The 18,483-nt window shown below is 39.4% G+C and overlaps 2 protein-coding genes across 2 annotated transcripts in view; one reads left to right on the top strand and one right to left on the bottom strand.

Moving 5' to 3' along the window:
- LOC118335492 (ankyrin repeat and IBR domain-containing protein 1-like) overlaps positions 1-6,651 on the top strand; it is a gene marked incomplete in the record, with an annotated part of 29,794 nt that extends 23,143 nt beyond the window's left edge. Inside the window, 3 exon segments of the mRNA XM_035671794.1 lie at positions 1,691-1,802; positions 2,453-2,496; positions 3,366-6,651. Coding sequence (XP_035527687.1) covers positions 1,691-1,802; positions 2,453-2,496; positions 3,366-4,274 — 1,065 coding nt within the window.
- A 131-nt stretch (positions 6,652-6,782) lies between these two features.
- zgc:110410 (uncharacterized protein LOC553618 homolog) lies at positions 6,783-13,283 on the bottom strand. The gene is made up of 10 exons (XM_035672872.1): positions 13,135-13,283; positions 12,663-12,831; positions 12,195-12,273; positions 11,680-11,733; positions 11,303-11,393; positions 11,131-11,168; positions 10,414-10,501; positions 8,637-8,726; positions 7,964-8,011; positions 6,783-7,408 (listed from the first exon to the last, which is right to left on the bottom strand). The coding sequence occupies exons 1-10, from the start codon at positions 13,237-13,239 to the stop codon at positions 7,256-7,258; spliced, it is 915 nt and encodes a 304-aa protein (XP_035528765.1). The 5' UTR covers positions 13,240-13,283; the 3' UTR covers positions 6,783-7,255.
- Positions 13,284-18,483: the final 5,200 nt, after the last annotated feature.

The raw sequence follows: 18,483 nt of genomic DNA, 5'->3' as shown, positions 1-18,483 counted from the left end.
TCCTTTCACCTCTACCCCCCTTTTAAATAACAGACAAGCTTGCAATATTCTATCAGCATGTCAATAAATTATTTTGGGCGTGTGTCTAAAAGGAAGTTAAATGTAGCCACCAGATGCTGAACACCATGCCGTTCTAAAAAAGTTTTTTTTTATTTTTGTCCCCTAATTAAGAGCCTCTGTCTCTCAGCTGCAGTAGTTAATGGGGGCGCCATAGTAATAATCAAAGCCTGATGACTGCCTCACAGGCACAGCTACAGATGGTCTGCACCATGGTTCTTACAATGCCTGCAGATCACTTCATAGTGGGCTATTTTTAGAGCGGTGGAAACATGAAACAGAGTTTGGGTGACAGGCTTCTGATTATATGAATGAGACTCAATGACTTTTGCAAATGTATGAGATGATTGAATGGGGAAAGAAGTTTATTATTATTTCCCGAGGTATTGATATGCAGATGTTCAAATTCAGTGTATCTAACCTTTTCATGTTCATCTAAAACCAAAGTTAAAGGAGCAATGCATTTATGGCTAGTTTATGGACTGGCTGGTAGTGGCATTCAGATTTACATTCAGTTTGCAGTTTACCACTAAGTACCATCTGGTTGGAGAATAACCTTGAAATTAAGATTCCTACTTTCTAGAATTTATTTCCAAAATAACTTCAGACTGGTTTGAAGTTAAACTAAGATGACAGACGCATACACTGTATTGTTTTCCGTTTGACAGAATATATATGCAGGGCATGCCTAAACTAGGTATATGCTTCCTCTTACACTTTGTTTTACTGGATATATTTTAGGCTGCATTATATCAATCATTATTTGATGCCATCATATCTTTTGAATCACAATCATTGGATCTCAGTCATTGATAACAGCATTGTTAAATTATTACAAGGAACTGTCACACGCACATAGATATCCTATAATTAGAAACACGCACATATGCGTACACACCTACTGCACTATAGTGCTCTTTTTGTAATTTGATTTAGACAGGCTCTGTGAAACTGTCTGTGTTAATTGAGTCTACATCATTTAACCTCCCTGGAGTGACAATGTGCCAGAAATTTTAAATTAGAGGTTTTTTGTTTGTCATTATAATGAAAGATATTATTATCTTACAATGCAGAGAACATGCAGTATGAAGTAAGACTGCTTTTAGGCTAGTTAAAGGTAGCGGTTTACATAATTTCATACCCATTATAACCTGGACTAAACATGTATTTGTAATTCACTCAGTAAATAAGTATTTTATTTACTTTACTTTTTAATAACATAATTTTCAGGTTTGCCTTTATTAAACATGTAGCATTTCCAAACATCTGAACTTTGCTGCTTAATTTCTAATTCCCTTCCAGTGAGTATGTGCTCTAGACTGGAGCCTAATGACTGAAGGCTTGGTCTGGAGATGAAAGGGCTTGAATAAGTCTCTAGGTGCTGATCTTTCCTGGAACACCAAATGCAAAGCAGACTGCTTCACAACTTGAATCAAAGTTACAGATTTGACCTATGAAATGTTAGTGTCAAAACAAATGAAATATAAATCAAGGAAAATGTGCAGCTGTGATATGTTGATAATGAGAGATAGGAACATTCTGACAGGAGAACTGCAGGATTAGAGCATTTCTTTAAATTAAGCAATAGTATTAATCGATGAAGTGTTTTTTTTTTTTTTTTTATCCTTTTAAGGAGTATGCAGAGTTCCAGTACAGACGGAGACATAGGCAGCGGAGGCGAGGCGACATGTCCAGTCTCCGTAGCAACACACCCGACCCTGATGACCCCAGTGACAGCACTTCAGGTACTGGAGTAGACACACAAGACTCTCTCAGGAGTTTCTCATTTTTTTCTTAGTGATGGACTTTCTTTATAGGACAGTTTTGCCTTTTTGTAATAAAACATAGGTGATGAATATGTTAATGTAATCTAGAGTACATGCCAACTTTTATAATCAATGATAAAATAATACATATCCATTAAATTAAACTACATTGATCCAGTTATCCTCTCTCAGATAGTGATACACTGATTGATACACAACCCAAATTAGGGTACAGGCCCGAACTTTGGAAAATCACAACTGCTCAAGTTCAATAAGCCAATATTTCTAATCCATCAGTCTTGTCCATCACCGTGCTGCTTTGTTTTTGGCTGTGTGTAGTGAAAGATGGATGGAGTTTGCAGTTTTGAAGCCAGGCAATGGGTTCTGTTGTGCCAAGGATTAATTAATTTAAGATACTAAATTAGTGAATTTCTGGGAAAAATGCTGAAAGCAGGTACTCTTTGAGGTTGCTATTACTTGATCATTTTTCACTCGTCACTAAAACTAAGATGTCTTAAAAGTGGTAATTATCAATGGGTTAAATTGCTGTCGAAGTACTGCTGTAGCAATTCAGTATAATGACAATATTTTGACTGTGGGTGTCTTTATCAATTTCTTTTTCTACAAAGACACACAGGATGTTGGAGGTGGACGTCGACAAGGTCCTCTGATGGTGAGTGCACAGTTACCATTTTTACCTCAACTCAAGGCTTACAGCATTTGAAACTTCTCAGACAATGTGAAAGAAAATACAGCATTGATCTAGCTGGACCGATTTCTGAAGGCCTCCTTTTTCTTATTTCCACTAATGCAGGGCTAACAACATTTTGCGTGACTTGTTTTGGGTTTATTTGGTTTATTTTTTGGTATATTTTAGAGGCAAACAGAGATTGAGGGATTGTCTGAAATTGTAGTATAAAACAGAATTACAGGTCAAATTATGATGAATAAGGAGTATGGACTCACCTGTCTTCCGTCTAGTAAAATAAACAGATTAAATGAATGTACAAAATATGTATTTATCAGTGAGCCACACCATTCACTGGGTGACATTTTCCTATCAAAATGGACACAGCAGCTGAAAATCTCCTAGTGTTTGCTAAAACTACAGTTCGTAGCTTTTGAGATGATAATGATTCTTTTTTGTTTTTGCCTTTTAAAAAAAATAATACTTAATTGTGAATCGGGTCGGGGGTGACGGCCACAGTTGGGAAAGTACATACTGAAAGACAAACACAGCTATTTCTTTTGTTTGACGGCAATAAAAATACACAATATCACAAGCCTTATCTTTTACCATTGTTGTTTTTTTTTAAATGTAAAACCTCAAAAACACACACAGCAAACAGCAGCAGCTATTATTTTCCTTGTCTGCAGGTGACACACAGCATGTCTACATCTGCAGTCCTAGCCTGCTGCTGCTTTTACCTTACTTGCCTATAGGTTGGGCATGTTGGACTTGAACTGCAGGTGTGACGCTGCTGGTGCTCTGTAACTGGATGATATTAGTTCATCCTGCATCACTGACACTGTGTCTTGCAGGGTCTAGGTTCTTTGGATGACGATGACCCTAATATTCTACTGGCCATTCAGCTGTCACTCCAGGACTCAGGGATGGCAGGGAGTGGGTCCAACCATGACGTCCTAGCCAACGAAGCCTCACTTGGTGCTATCGGCACCTCCCTGCCTTCTAGGCTTGAACAGAGTACTCCAGGTGTAGAGGTCCTCCCCAGAGCTTCCCTAAGCAGCTCAGAACTGCTGGAGCTGGGAGATAACTTGGCTCGACTTGGCAACATCAGCAGTCAATACTCCGCTGCCACTGGTGTCCACACCTCTGTACAGCACTGTGACAGTCACCACCGTGTCTACAGGGCTTCTGTGCCAATACCAGTGGCTCAGGGTGGCAGCAACTCATCAACAGGCCTCTTCTCCTCTTCCAGTGACACGATAGATTCGACCACATGCGGCAGCCACGACCCATCCTCGTCCTCCATGTTGGCAGCAAATGCTAACCTGCTAGGCAACATCATGGCTTGGTTCCACGACATGAATCCTCAAGGTATCACCCTGGTCCCTTCAACCTCCTCTGACACTGACTCAAACCTCAGCGCACTCCATGCAGGCGGAGGTGGGTGCCTGCAGGATGATGAGAAAGGCGGGGCCGTCCTAGCTGAAAACAGGAAACCTCAGGAAGTGATGGCAGATGTGGGTTTCTGCTCACAGAGACTGAGCAACATGGAGGAGAAGGAGTGTGCTGTCGCTGAGAGGCCGACCCAGTTAGATCTAGTGGGGCTTGACACCATCCCACTACCTTACATGGCCACCCTCGACGCAAGTGGAGACCATGCCAAACGGGGAGGCCATGTCGACACTCCGCAGTGTGACTCCATATCCGATCAGCTGGCCAGCACCAGCTCGTCTGAGTGGGAGGACCAAGTGCACTTGGTATGAAGTGATTGGCTGAGATGGGAGGGAGCTTTTTGGGAAAGGCCAAAAAAACACTATAGATTGCAAATTGAATAGAGTTGAGGAATATTTGTTGTAGCTGTTCAGATGGAATGTATACAGGATGAAGAATGTGTTCATTGGAAAGTGGGGGCAGAAGTATTTAGTGTAGTATTGCAGTTAGATCGGTTACATGCATTTACTGTATTGTCAGTCCCCCAGCAACCAGCCCTCCTGCAAAGAAAGTACTAACTACAGAAAAGATTAGTAAAAAGATGTCATTACAATTTTCAAGGATATATTTCCTAAAATGATTGTGCAATGAATATGTTGCTTTCTCTGAAAACAATTTTAGAGGACATAAGAGATTTAGAGATTTAAGCGTAGTGCAGGCATTTGTTTTTTCCTCCACTGGAGTAAAAGCCTACTGTATGTGTCTGAATCAGGTCTGAGGGAGGTTTTTCAACTGTACATATGAGCAGATTAATATCTAGCTCCAACATTCAATCTGTGGGGTACAGGCTGGAAAGTTGTCTCTTTCACCTGTCCAAATCTGCCTACTTTATAGGTGCCAAACACTGACGAGCAAAAAGCACAATTTGCAGTCACCAAGTGGATTCAAAGCAAGTTGTGCCTGCTTATTACAATCTCAACAACTCAGCTAAACTTAAATGTGAAAGTCTCGAGCCATATTTTGTTTGAGATTGCGGCTGAGATATATTTTCAAATCTCACTATCTAAAAGCTGTGGTGTGCTGTTTAAATCTATAGTGAAAAACCATAATGGTTTAGTACTTCATTTAGTGAAACATTCACACGAAACAATTTAGATTCATTATTCTTCTAAAGAAAAGTTGGTAGCCTCCTCAAAAACATTTCAAAATTGAGGAGACAATAGTTATTCATCTCAAAGCCTCAATCCCACTTTCAATGGGAAACATCTTGTGATCTTCAAAAACGACAAACGTTGACAGGCCCAGAGGGGCTGCTCAGTGGCATTCAGTTCAGTATGTTCTGAATCCCATTGTTGCTTAAATTAATGTTTGAGTACTGCAGCTGAATGTGGAGCATAACAGACTAAGTAGACAGTGAGTAGTCTTGTTTATACATGGCGGGAAAGGCCAGTGAAAGAGATAATCAGGCAATCACATTCAGACTTTGGTGAATTAATTAATCAAGCCCAAGTCACTGTAATTTATCTCTGGGTTCTATTTAAGTGTTAATGTAAGCAAAGCCTTGTTAGAGCTCTGCAGATGTCCCGGGCTGCAGGGTTATGCATGGAGAATTCATGAATGTGTATTGCATCTCAAACACATGGGGGGAACCATGTCTTTGAAACGGTTCTCTACGCATTTAGAGATATAGTGCCTTTATGTCAATCACCATTATTTAATTATTTTTCACACGTTTTTCTGAGTGCTAATTACACAGTATTTACAGTGTAAACAAAACAAACACCTGTTACCTTAAAGTTATTTCTCTCATAAAGTTTATAGTGGGCAAATATGAGATCTTAATTTCTTTTTTTTCCATCAAAATATTTGTAGCATGAGGCTTTTTGTTGGTTCTAGTAGTATTATGTTAATGGTTAACACTGATTTTATAAGATTTGGTATAATGGGTTAATGTCAAATTTCAAATCTTTTCCAAATATTTTTTATTTCTTTCATTTTTGTGTGCAGAAGGGCTTCTTGACCCGCATTTTGAAACAGTTGGTTTTTCTGTGGTTTAGAAACTAAAATCACTGTATTGACTTTGGAATGAGTTGACCTACTGTATGTGTATCATGTATCTTATCTGAAGACACTAAAATGGAGGAAAGTTGCAATATAAAGTAGGTATTTATTTAAAATAAATCTGATCCATTAAAGAGAATGGATTGTGAATAACCAATATGAAATGAAACACTGATCAGTGTTTTACCTGTAAGACCTAATTATGTTTTTGCACAGACTAATGTCTGACTGAAGTAAGTTAGCTTATTTTTTCTAGTAGACGTATAGAGCCACATTAAACCTAAGGATAGTGATTACTTTAATAAGTGTCTTGAAGTTGTGAAACTGAGTGCCATAGGGTTAGGTGAACTTGGTTAATGTGCGTGGGTTAAACAGGATATAACACATGTGGCCCTTTTTGTGTAACAGTTTGCTGTGCATGGAATGGTTATAATGGAATTTGTACTTCCTTTGTATTTCACCAATACTGTCCAGGTGATTTATTTTAAAATGACATAACATTTTGTAACTCATTGAGGTTTTCTATTGTAAAGCAACTAATCCTTGAAATGCTATTTGCACTTTCATAGTCTATACTTGATACATTCCCTCTTTATATGAAAAATGTTTGATGTGTAATGCCAATAAACTGTGTTGAGTTTTAATGTGTTTTTTTTTGTTTTGTTAATGAGATACCTACATTGCACTACTACTGAGCAAACATTATATATTGAAGAGAAAGAAGTCACAGAGCACCCACTTTTATGGGAGTGTTAGGACTGACAAATGATGTCCTTTAATGGAGTTGGTTTGGTTTCTGGTTTAACTACAGAACAAATGACAATGTGATCTTAACAGCAAAACTGTCTAAATGTTGCACAGATCACAGGATGTCTGAACTACTTTGCACATGATAATATTACTGCAAAGTACTAGTAATTGTTCCGACACTTTGAATTTACTTTAAAGTTTCAGTTTCCTGCCACAGAAAATTGAAAATAGCAGTTGAGTTAAAGCTAAGCACATGAATTATAAGTTATAGGTAAAAATGCATGCTAGTGTGGTATAAAAATCTCAAATATAGCAAAACATTTTGTACACTGCATATTGCTGTGTATACAAACAAAACACATCACATTCATCTCTGCTTATGTAAATATGATGTTTGTGGGCTGTGAATCTAGATACATGATGTACTGAACAGTTTGACATTGAGACATCATTTGAGGAGCGTCTGTGTTTCTGTAGGGAGACCTGTCATGGAGGTTCAGTGTTAGCGGCAGAGCCCGATGAGCTGCAGCAGCAGGAGGAACAAGGAGACAATGTCCAAATAGAGGTTGAGTGCAGCAAACACATACTCCTCAGGAGAGACTGCATACTTCCTGTGCTTCCCACCCAGGATAAGTTGGGTATCAAACACCAAATACTGCAGAAAGAGAGATGAGATGCTTAAACACTGAAGACAGCGTGTTAGTGTGATGAAAGAGACAGAGAGCCGGTTACAAGAATCGGTGTGAAAGAAAACACGGGCAGTATTTCTTTATCTTTGAGAGAGGGGACTGTGCAGATAAAAAGGCCATGTAAATAATCGTGTAGTCAGAGTTGTGCAGCTGAAAATATGTTGTGACTTGCTGCTGACAGCCTGTTCAGCTCTGTGTGCAGTCGCAGTTTGTTCCACCAGCTGACTGGATGGGTCACAACATTTGCTGTTAATGCCAAAGGCACGCAGAGAGGTGGCTGTGAAAATGAAGCCTACTGCTGTTAAGCAGTGCATAATTGAAATTAAAGGGCATGAGGACATCAGAGTCTCTCTCTATACACTAACTACTGTCACAGTCACTGGAGGCAGGCTGGGACCAGATCTTACATCGCATTCACTCACTTGACATTAAGCCATCTTTAATGATGGTTTCTTTCATTTTAAAAGGTCATTTTCAGTTTCGAATCAACCTGTGTTGCAGAAATGTCTGAGTGTACTTACTAAAGAAAACAGCAAGGTTCCCAGGCAGGCGTACAGGATGTAAAGATACTGTGGAAAGAATCAGAAACACAAAATCAGCAGAATAATTGACTTTTTATCCATGTTTGATTACTTCTTCCACAAATCATATATGGGTATGGGTAATATGTTGTTAAAAAAATTTTTTACCATTTAGAATGAATTGTTTTTTTCTATCTTAGTATAATGATACAGCTGGCTTTTTGTGGACACAATAATTCAGCCTCACTGTATAACCCAGTAGCTGAAAAAGTAAATATGATAGTAAAGGCTGATAATGGGTGAACACTATGCTTTAGAAAGGCAGTGTTTATTTTCTTTTCCAGTCCACTTGTGGTTGTGTAAGAATAGCAGTTTAAAATCAATAGTATGCTTATTTCTGTGAATTCCCTCCTTAAACACTAAAAGCTGTCACAGTCTACAGCAGTGCACATTTAAATGCATCAGTCTGAGATCAGTGCAACTCCTGAGAGGTTTGAGAATGCACACTCTCCTTTGTAGTCTGCTCAGCGCACAGGTCAGTGCCAGTACATCCTGTGGATGAAAGCTATGAGGCCGTACGTACTGTCTGCCTCTAACTGCACACCACTGCAATTCATTTCAAACATGTTCTCACTGCAAACATGGGTGTAAACACAGCGGCTCCTTGATCTACCTGCGATCGGAGGATTGCACAAAGCATTGCAAATGAAAAGACGGTCCAGGCAAACACCCACAGGCTCCCATTTGCTCCGGTGAAGTCCCACTGGTGCCAGAAAAGGGAGGAGAAGAGAGAGAAAGTGAATGTGATGAGCCTTTCAAGCAGAAAACTGTAGATAGAACATTTCTCATGTACACTCATCATTGCCATAAAAGCCAGGGCGCTCAAGGTCGTCTGCATTGCAGCTGTGCTGTGAGGCGCCACAGATTACTAAATGATGAAGACACATTGCAGTCCAACACACAAGAAAATCCTAACGATCCTGGATATAATGATGCGGGATAATTTATCAGCAAGCTGCTAAGCAGGCACGGGGGAGGAGAGGTGAGGTGGCCTTTTGGCCTCATGCCCTTTTCAGATAGACTGAAAAAAATTGCAGGACTACAGGAGAATCACTAATACTGATCACCTGAGAAGCTATGAGCTGAACACGCAAGGCTGCCTGTATGACATTTATATCACAAAAAAGCTCTGCACACAGTGTGATCTGCAGAGCAAGAGGTGCTGGATTCTGCAAAGTGAAGTCGATGAAAAAAAATAAATAAAACAAAACGGCTACGGTTACGGCCACGTTTTCTATTCATATCACAGTATTCCCACTCTACAAGCAGCTTTAAAGCTTCTTTCTACAGATTAATGAGCAGAGAGCATTTAAGGAGAGATATATTCTCAGTATAATCATTAGACACCTGCTTGCCTTGTTTTATCCAATCAAAGCAGTAGAAATAAATGTCTGCAGCTCCTTCAGATGAAATAAGTGGCAAAATGTGTGAAATGCCAAACTCCATTTAGAGGCAATTAATAAGGACTCTAAATGCAATTTGAATTTGGCCTACATCTATTTCACTTGTCTAATTTTTTGCCCCACTGACTGTATGATTACTTTTGTTCTGAATATGAGCCTTTTATTGAAGCAGCATGCCAAACTGCCAATGAAGTGATTCTAAAAGTTGAATAAACCATTGCAACTTTTGAATTTCACTTACACAAGCAAAGCTATTTTATATAAAGTGAGTGACATCACTGGAAATATTAACACTTTGTATCTATACTTTGTGCAAAAAATAAAATGATGAAATGATCTGGGAGGAGAAACTACTTCAGGGTCCACTTTGATATCAGAGTTAGATTCTTAATGAGAAATCAAGAATGCAAGTCAACTGGATTTTCTGCCTTTTAAGTGTATGGGCATGCCACTGCACAAAACGCACCAGAAATTACCTTTTTATTATTAAAATATATCTTAATGGACAAGCATCGTGTCTCCCTGAAAGGGACTTGAAAGATTCATCTTGTGTGTTTGCTTTATTAGAGTGGAAGGAAACACAAGAGAGGAGGTATTTAGCAAATGACAAAAGGCTGCAGGCCATTTCTGAACTCCAGATTTATGGTATGAACCTCAGCCAGCATGAGGACAGCCCAGAGGCTTAACTCTGTCCCACCACTGGACATGAGGAATTAACTTGATTGACAAATACACTGATCTCAGCAGTAATCATGGACAGCAAACTCATCAGAGTTTTAAACCTTTGCCGGTGACAGCATATAGCAAACACTGCATGAGAAAGTCTGGCCAACTACTCAGCTTAACACTTTTCCTTTGACTGCACAGGAAACACAGCTCAGAATATGGACATTTACCACTGACTGCATAGCAGAAGTCGCCACAGTTTATGAAATTTCCATTTTGGCTGCCGTGCAAACTGAGTTCAGAGTGTGTGACAGATCATACCTTTGACTGCATAGCAAACAGAGTCAAGGCGAAGGACACCAGCGCTGTTGCCCCCACAGCCCACAGAACTGCTTCGGCATCAAAGCACCTGCAGACAGAAATATCAAACAGATATGCAGTGGGAAAGACACCCCACAGTATCATGTCTAACTAGTCAGCAAGCAGAGTGCATACAGTACATGAACAGTAGGGTTGTGTTCTACCCTAAAAGGGAAACATTATTTTCTTATAAGAAATTTGATATTTTTACATTTAATAGTCTGTATAATGTGTCTGATGGCAGGGACCCCCCTCTGGACGTGCATTGCATAATGTATTGCTTATTTCATTGCAGTTACAGTACAGCTTCAGTTACGGCAATGTCCTATAAATATGATAATTTAAATGTATTATTGATAGCCAGGCTTCAACTGATGCCTTTTTCTGTCACAGTGACAAGCTGCTAAAAAAGAAATGTCTCACAGATGGAAACGGTAACTCGTGTTTACACAGGCACCGGTACAGAAAAATTGGTTTTTAACTATTTGTGATGCTTCTGATTTATCTTCAGCCAAAAAACCTTTCTAATTTAGTAAACCAGCACTGATAACATCTTATCGGGTTTGATGGCTTCATCGCTGGCATCCAAAACACTACCAGATATGCATCAAATAGGGCTATTATTGTGTAAATGAGTCAGCATCAGGTGGGGATTCATCCTTGGAAACAAACACTCACGCTGCCACAGCGCCAAGCATCAGGCCCTCTGCAACAGTCTGAGAGAGAGAGAGAGAGAAGGGGGCGAGAGGGAGAGACAAATGGAAAGTAAATACATGACAAAAAACCTGTGAAATAGAGCAGGTGTGGTGGGGGTTTAATTTGATGCCTGGCTAGTACTGCTTCTACTCACAAACAGGCCCAGGGCGATGAAATTGAGGGGGACTCGACGGCGGATGTTGTCACAGCAGGACAAGACCACAATGAGCACTGTCACCACTCCCCTGTTTCACAGAGAATATAGAGTGTATCGTAAATAGCAAATAAACAGGCTATAAACAGAAAAAAGCACTGTGTTCAATATGTGAATCCACTGAGTGCATTATTTATGTACAGTGTATCTGGCAGTTTCTTGGATTGAGAGTCAGACTGGGGTGACAGTTTGTGATTTACTTCTATGGAGTTCCAGGAGAGTAACTCACCACCAGGAGATCTGTAGGTGGTCAAAAGGGTTAAAAGAATAAAGTGTGCAGCGTCTAGACAATCTAACTGAATGGTTTGACAGCTTACATCATGGCGTAGGTGAACCAGAAGTTGTCCCATGCCCATATCCTGAGATCGTTCCTGTTATTCAATAAGAAAAAGGGAGGGGAGTGTTTAATAGAGGGACCATTTATTTGATAGTGGCAGTAAAATGATTATATTAAATATTAACAGAGGACAGGGCATTGTGCACATGGGAGCTGAATACAATTCATGAAAAGAAATGACTGCAGATGTGTTCAACCACATCCATTACACAAGATACATAAAGCTTTCAAATTACTGCAAGCAAAAATATAATGTGGCAGAATTTTCATTCTTTTATTCCCTACCATCTTGTCTCACCTCACATATTTGTGATGATTTAAGCAGTGCTGGGTTGCATGCAAGTTTTTTGGGGACAACTATGGTACTTGTGCTCCTGTGTGATGTTGGGTGCCTTAACATGCCGACAGACTACACTAAATGTGGAAAGATGAATAGGTTCCTGACATGGATTCATCTCTTTTTGGAGGGAATTCTCTTGTGTAATGGTGCCTCACCAGTAAAGAAAAGTGCAGATGATCCCGACAGTCACAAGCAGCTGAATCATCAACGTCAAGTAGACTTTCCTTATGAAACCTGAAAGAATGATACAGACACATAGAAAGGTAGACAGACAGGAGAAATATAGACAACAGCTAAAACAAATGGAAACAGACAGATAAAGACAGGCGGATAGGGTTGTTTGTGCCGCATAACATTTCAGAATGGCTCTGTTTCATCAAAACTGCATTTCATCCTCTCATTTAAAATGATTTGTGTTGCGTGGGAGGTGACGAGCTGAGGCAGGGTACATCAGAAAACTATTTTCAATTTCAAATCAATTTCGAGATAACACTGCAAAGCAAATGAGGGAGTAAATATTGCGTATCCCTTTTTCACTTGTGACCATGCAAACAAAAAATATATTAGCTTCTCTCAATTTCTGTTTCTCTCTGCGCCCATTCCTCACTCCCTACAGTCCTCACCTCTTCGTATGGCAGCATCACTGAAGCTGCTATCCTCTATGCCCTGAGAGTAGTCAGGTGGAGCGTGACCGTACTGCTGGTTGCCTCCAGCTGCTGTCAGTTCCTCAGGGTGGACCATGTTATCATAGTTGCCAGGAGGGGAGACCACTGCAACGTTCCCGTCCCCTACCTGGTTCATCCAAACCAACAAAAACACAGCAGGTAAAACTTCTAAAAAATTCTACTTTTGAGCATAAATCATGAACCGTGTTCTTAGTTTTCTTTTTGAAGTGCATTAATGAAAGAAAATCAGTCATGTCTAATCAAAATTGTTTTAATAAGGATTTAGGATGATCAAAGGCTGGTAGTGTGTGTGTGTGGCTAATACTAATAGTTTGACAAACTGAATAGGAAAAAAACATGGTTTTAAGCTCACCGCCTCTTTCTCTTTTCTCCTGTGGGCCAACAAAAATGTTCTAATTTTTCTACTAACCTGATAGCTCATCCCTGTGTAAGAACTGTGTCCATAGTCCTGAGGATTGTATGGAGGAGGGTTAGCTCCATAACCACCATTGTTGCTGCCTTTAGTGTGCTCCATTCCACCAAAACCTGGCAGATCTTTTCCTTAACTGAGGCACAAAACTGACCAGAAAAAAAATGTCAAAGTTACAAGTAAGTTAAGGTCATGGCTGAGAACAAAAGTATTCTTTTTGAACACGTCAGCGCTTTCATCAGTGATGGTAAATGGGGCAATGTCAGTGTGGAAAAAACAAATGGGTAATTACAAAATGATGCATCACACAAACACTGAGAGCCATCCATGACTAACATTCATAATTATGGCCTTAAGTCTCCATTTAATAGAGCTGTATGTATATTTAATGACCAAATAGGTTGTGGTTAATTGATCTCAAAGGAAAGGCAGTTGTCATCAAGAAGAACAGACAGACAGTAAACTCAGGGATCATATTTTATACATAGTGAAGACGTGAGAGTAACAAAGTAAGGTCCCCGGTTTTGCATTATTCATTGAAGAAATTAAGTTATAGTTAGCCTCACAATGGCCAACTCTGTATGATATAATACTGTGGTAAAGCAATAACTACACTGCTTGTAGATAAAGAACTGAGTCTAGTATCAAAGAATAATCAGCCATGCATATAAATCTGTCTCCCTCTGGCTTAATAAATAATACACTATCACTATCTATCAGTTATTAGTAACGACTTTTGAACTCATGGCAGTGACAAATCATCTGCCATCTACAACCACATTTTGTCTTTCGGTTCCTACTTCAAGTTCCTAAACTCACTCAATATTTGACTGATATGAAGTGGACTTAGTTTTGTTCGCCTACATAGCCAGAAAGGCTTGAACATCACTTCCGAGATAGGATGAATGAAACTCATCCAAGAAACACCCTCATGTTTTTCAAGTCTTCAACAAGTGATCAGTTGCTGTTTGACTTGGGTCTTGTTCACATAAATGAATTATTACAGCTCTGATCCATTAAAATGTGTCTTACCTCTGCTGTGACGGCCCAGAATTTGCCCTGCAACTCTTCCTGTAGTGTTAGTTCCCCTACAGGGCAAAGTCTACCTGCTATCAGTTGGTTCCCACAGAGACAGGACTTTAGCTCCAGGGGGAAAGGATGTATCATTAGGCTCAATGGGATATTCAGATGAAGTTCTTAAAATGTCATTAAACCAACCAGGCTGGCACTTTGTCAGAGCAAATTGTGTCTTTACCTTTTTCTTTTACTAATACATATCCACACAGGCCTTCAGAACCATTTAATACTGGTGCTTTCACACACTTCACCAAAGTTGAATTAAATTTATATTCCCTGTAATGATACACCATTAGCCTGCTATGCGTGATAAGCCTGTAACATTTCATCTTGTTTTAGAAGAAAGGGCAAATGCAGCACAATGGCACCCTTTGAAATCCTGTGAGTCACATGACCTTCCTGACTCACCTGGGTAACACATTGATAGCAACCAGCCAGTGAGAGAGAGACGAGTGAATGATGAACGGCATCAATCCAACCTACACAAAGGGATTATGAGTATTGAGTCAGAGAATGGCTAAAGTCATACTGTATGCCGAAAATATATGAAGTAATATGGGTCAACACAGTCTTAATGCCTCTCCGTGGAGAATCGCTACTGAAAGGATCTAGTGAAGAATTCCTCCATGAATTACAAACGGGTCCAGGATGAAACCATTTTCTATGAAGAAAAGCAAAGTGCTCAAGTAAACGGTAATTACCACTTCTTACACTAAACAATTAGTGTTTTAATGTGATATTTAAAGTGATTATGCCTCAGATACATTAAATACTGCTTATTTATTCATAGTATGGATTAACAATCAAAGAATCCAACAGACCTCAAACCTTACGTATGTACAAACAATCAGCAATGCAGCAGTGAGTGTATCAGCAGTTGAAGGTGAGGTTTTATGGTATTATGTTGCCAAAACTTACAATTCCAAATTCACCAGATCAGTGCACATCACAAATAAGATAATTTCTACAAGGTGAGTTAATCCATTCATTTCACAGCAGCATTCAGAAACAAATCAAACTGTATATCAAGCAAACACTGGGGGGCACTAGTCTCCTGTGCTTCTTCTACTAATTACAGTGATTTGGTTGTGACTCTCTCCCTTCTTTTGGTGCCACCTCCCTATCCAACCAGCAGCACCAAATCCTCCAGAGAGCTGTCTTAAACCGACTGCCATGTCATTTTAACTGCTGGATCAAATCCTTAATTTCTCTCACCTACATGTGACATGTGATGATCTTGTTTCTTTTGTGTGTTGCGAAAACAAATAGAAACATTGTTTTTAGCCTGCAATAAAGAATCATTTCACAGAGGAACAAAATAAAGACTTGTCACCCATATTTGAAGGGGCAGAGAGCTTTTCTGTGACAAACACACATTCTCGCTCTGTTCTTTGCTGATTGGTGTGTCAGTCAACATGGGCTGGATTTACACTGCCTGCTCAAATCTGATGAGCTTGCTCTCACCTATTCATCAGATCTCAGTTGGATTTGAATGGGCAGCACACCAAACAGAGTCACATTTGAGCAGGCAGTTGAAATCCAGCCTGTGTTGACACACCAATCAGTGTGGAGCCCAGTGTGAGGCCGCATTTAACACAGATCTGATTGTCTCGGCGCTGTCCAAACAGAAGCAACACATGAGGCTGAAGCCACATGGAGCAGAATGTGTGCAGAGCACAGAGCTGTGTCCAGACCCTGATACACAAAAGGGATAGATGGATGGATGTATTATAGATGTATAGATAGATCATGTATAGATAGATCATGTATAGATAGATCGATAGATCGATAGATAGAGTAGATAGATTAGATAGATAGATAATAGATAGCTAGATAGATAGATAGATAGTGTTTTCTGTCTCAGTGCAGACAGCACTGTGACAGCTCTGTTTTGTCAGACTGAGTCAATGCTCTTTGGGGCTTTTGGGACTGAGGATCTCAGAGGGGAATATTCTGGTGTCACTGGAGAAGGAGAGATGTAGCCATCATGTGAGTCTCTCTTTCCACTGCATGCAGTTGTGTGAATTACTGCTTCCCGGCCGTTTTGGCCACAGAAGGATTTATTTGGAGAATTGAAATGGTGGTTTGTGTGGGGCCTCAGAGAGCCCCAGTGCAGGTCTGGAGGTCTTTGTCACTAGATGCCTCTTCATTTCTAATTTACAACCCTCCTGAAGCTGGTAATGTTTCATTTCAGCAAGATGTATGGCTGATGGGAGAGTTCTACAATGGCTCTCACTACACAGTGGGACTGCATGTGTTACTGTAAATAATGAGACAGGATGTTGTTCTATTTAATCATATCAACTAGTCAAGCTGTGTGAGGTAAGTAACATTATTTCAGTAACATAAGTAACGTAAAAAAAATTAAAAATTCAAATGAGCAATCCTGAACCAAATCAGTGTTGTATTGGTTTTCAGAATGACTTGCATGATCTTGTTTTGCAAATGAATGCAATACAAAAGGCACAGCTGCACTCGGTCTAATGCAATGGACATAATTAAGTGAATAAATGACTGTTATCTATAGTTGATTTAATATATTGCGCTACTGTAGCTGAAAGCACAAAACTGTAGATGAATTTATCCTTATTAGAGTCAGAGTTTACATTAGCTGTGTCTACAATGAGCACTTCATTACTAAATTATAAATAATATCCAAGTAACTTCTGTCTAAATATATTTAACGAGGAGCTTAATTGAATGAGTATCATTAACTGTGTTGCAGACATACCTGAAACACATTCACTGAAATGGTCTAGGGTAGTAAAGTTATTTTCATCTGTGGCTTTGTTACAATTTGTCTTCAAGATAACGACATTAAAGAAAAATTAAGCCTACTCTGTGTTCTAGGAGCTAAACTGAGCTGACACTTCCCTCATCTGCTGCTAGCTGTTGAGGATGCCGGCCTCACTGTCTTCACCATGTTCTTTTGGTGCAACGTCTCCAAACAGGAGTATTATGGTTTCTCTACTGGCTAAATGAGCTGCAGAGCTACCTCCCACCAGAGGCAAAGATTCCAGTTCCTGCCTGTGCACTTAGAGGAACAAAATATTAAATAGTGATAGGGAGACATGTAGATGTAGATGTTTATGGTGGGTCCTATGGTTAAATATAACTGTATACCCAGTTGCTATAAAATCAATTTGGAATCTTTCCTAGGACAGACTAAAGGTGATATGGAAAAGACAGTGATGCACACACACAATATAACAATATGCTAACATATCTCCTACTGTGTACAAACGCTGTTGGCTTTTGCCAGTCCTCGTCTCTGACAAATTTTCACTCAAAATAACTTTTTGTTTTGCTTGAACTAAAGCTGTCACACCGTTATGCTTCTTTTACCAACAAAAAGTGGAATATATAACAACATCAGCATGGATAATGAAATCCATTATTCGATTATTCATCCACATTGCCAGCTTAGAAAATAGCACTTTGCTAGTTTTTCCATGTTTCAACAATACTCAGACAGCTGAGTCACCAAATTGAATTTTCAAGTTGTTTCAAGTTAATTCGGTTTAACACATACTGCTGACCAAGACCCAAAGCTGTGTGACAGTTTCTAAGGCATCGCCGACATCTACTCTCTAATTACTCTCAAATTATTCTAACTTGATCTGTTTCTTGGATAGATCTGTAAATGATTTGAGATCTTCTTTTCAAGGATGAAACAGTTTTGTTAAAATTAGGGAAAGCAACTTTGAAACAGCTGAATTAATTAACTGAATTTATATAAGACATCCTGTTCTGGTAATAATTTTAACTATGACTCAATTAAGCAAGCATCTGATTTTAATACCCCTGTTACATGTTTCTCTGTCCCAACATGAAAAAAGTCTGCAAAAGCTAAGCCAGTTAATTAGAATCGACAGACTTCTGATCTTACCATCCCAGATGGATCTGAAACACATTCTGACTGCTCACTTTTCTGACGATATTAGGATGTTGGGTTTGGGATGTTGGAGCTGATTCAGAGTGGAGTGCAGTGTCATGATGCCACAAAAAGATTGAGGGGAAAGTTTCTTCAAAGCCAAGGTAGTGGTAGTGTCTGACAGGCTGGGTTCGTGCTGCCAGGTCAAATATAGGCTGAAGCTCTACGAAGTCCCACAGGGTCAAAAGCAATCATGGAAAAGACTCCTCCTTCATACGTGCCCCTGTTGCAGAAATACCTAAAAAGGTTTTATGTGGAAATATTTTGTATATATACATATATATATATATATGTATATATATATATATATATTTGTATATATATATATATATATATAT

The sequence above is a fragment of the Morone saxatilis genome, unplaced genomic scaffold (assembly GCF_004916995.1).
Source record: "Morone saxatilis isolate NCDOM2014 unplaced genomic scaffold, NCSU_SB_2.0 Contig24, whole genome shotgun sequence".
Lineage (NCBI taxonomy): Eukaryota > Metazoa > Chordata > Actinopteri > Moronidae > Morone > Morone saxatilis.
This window is presented reverse-complemented; position numbering and strand designations above follow the sequence as displayed.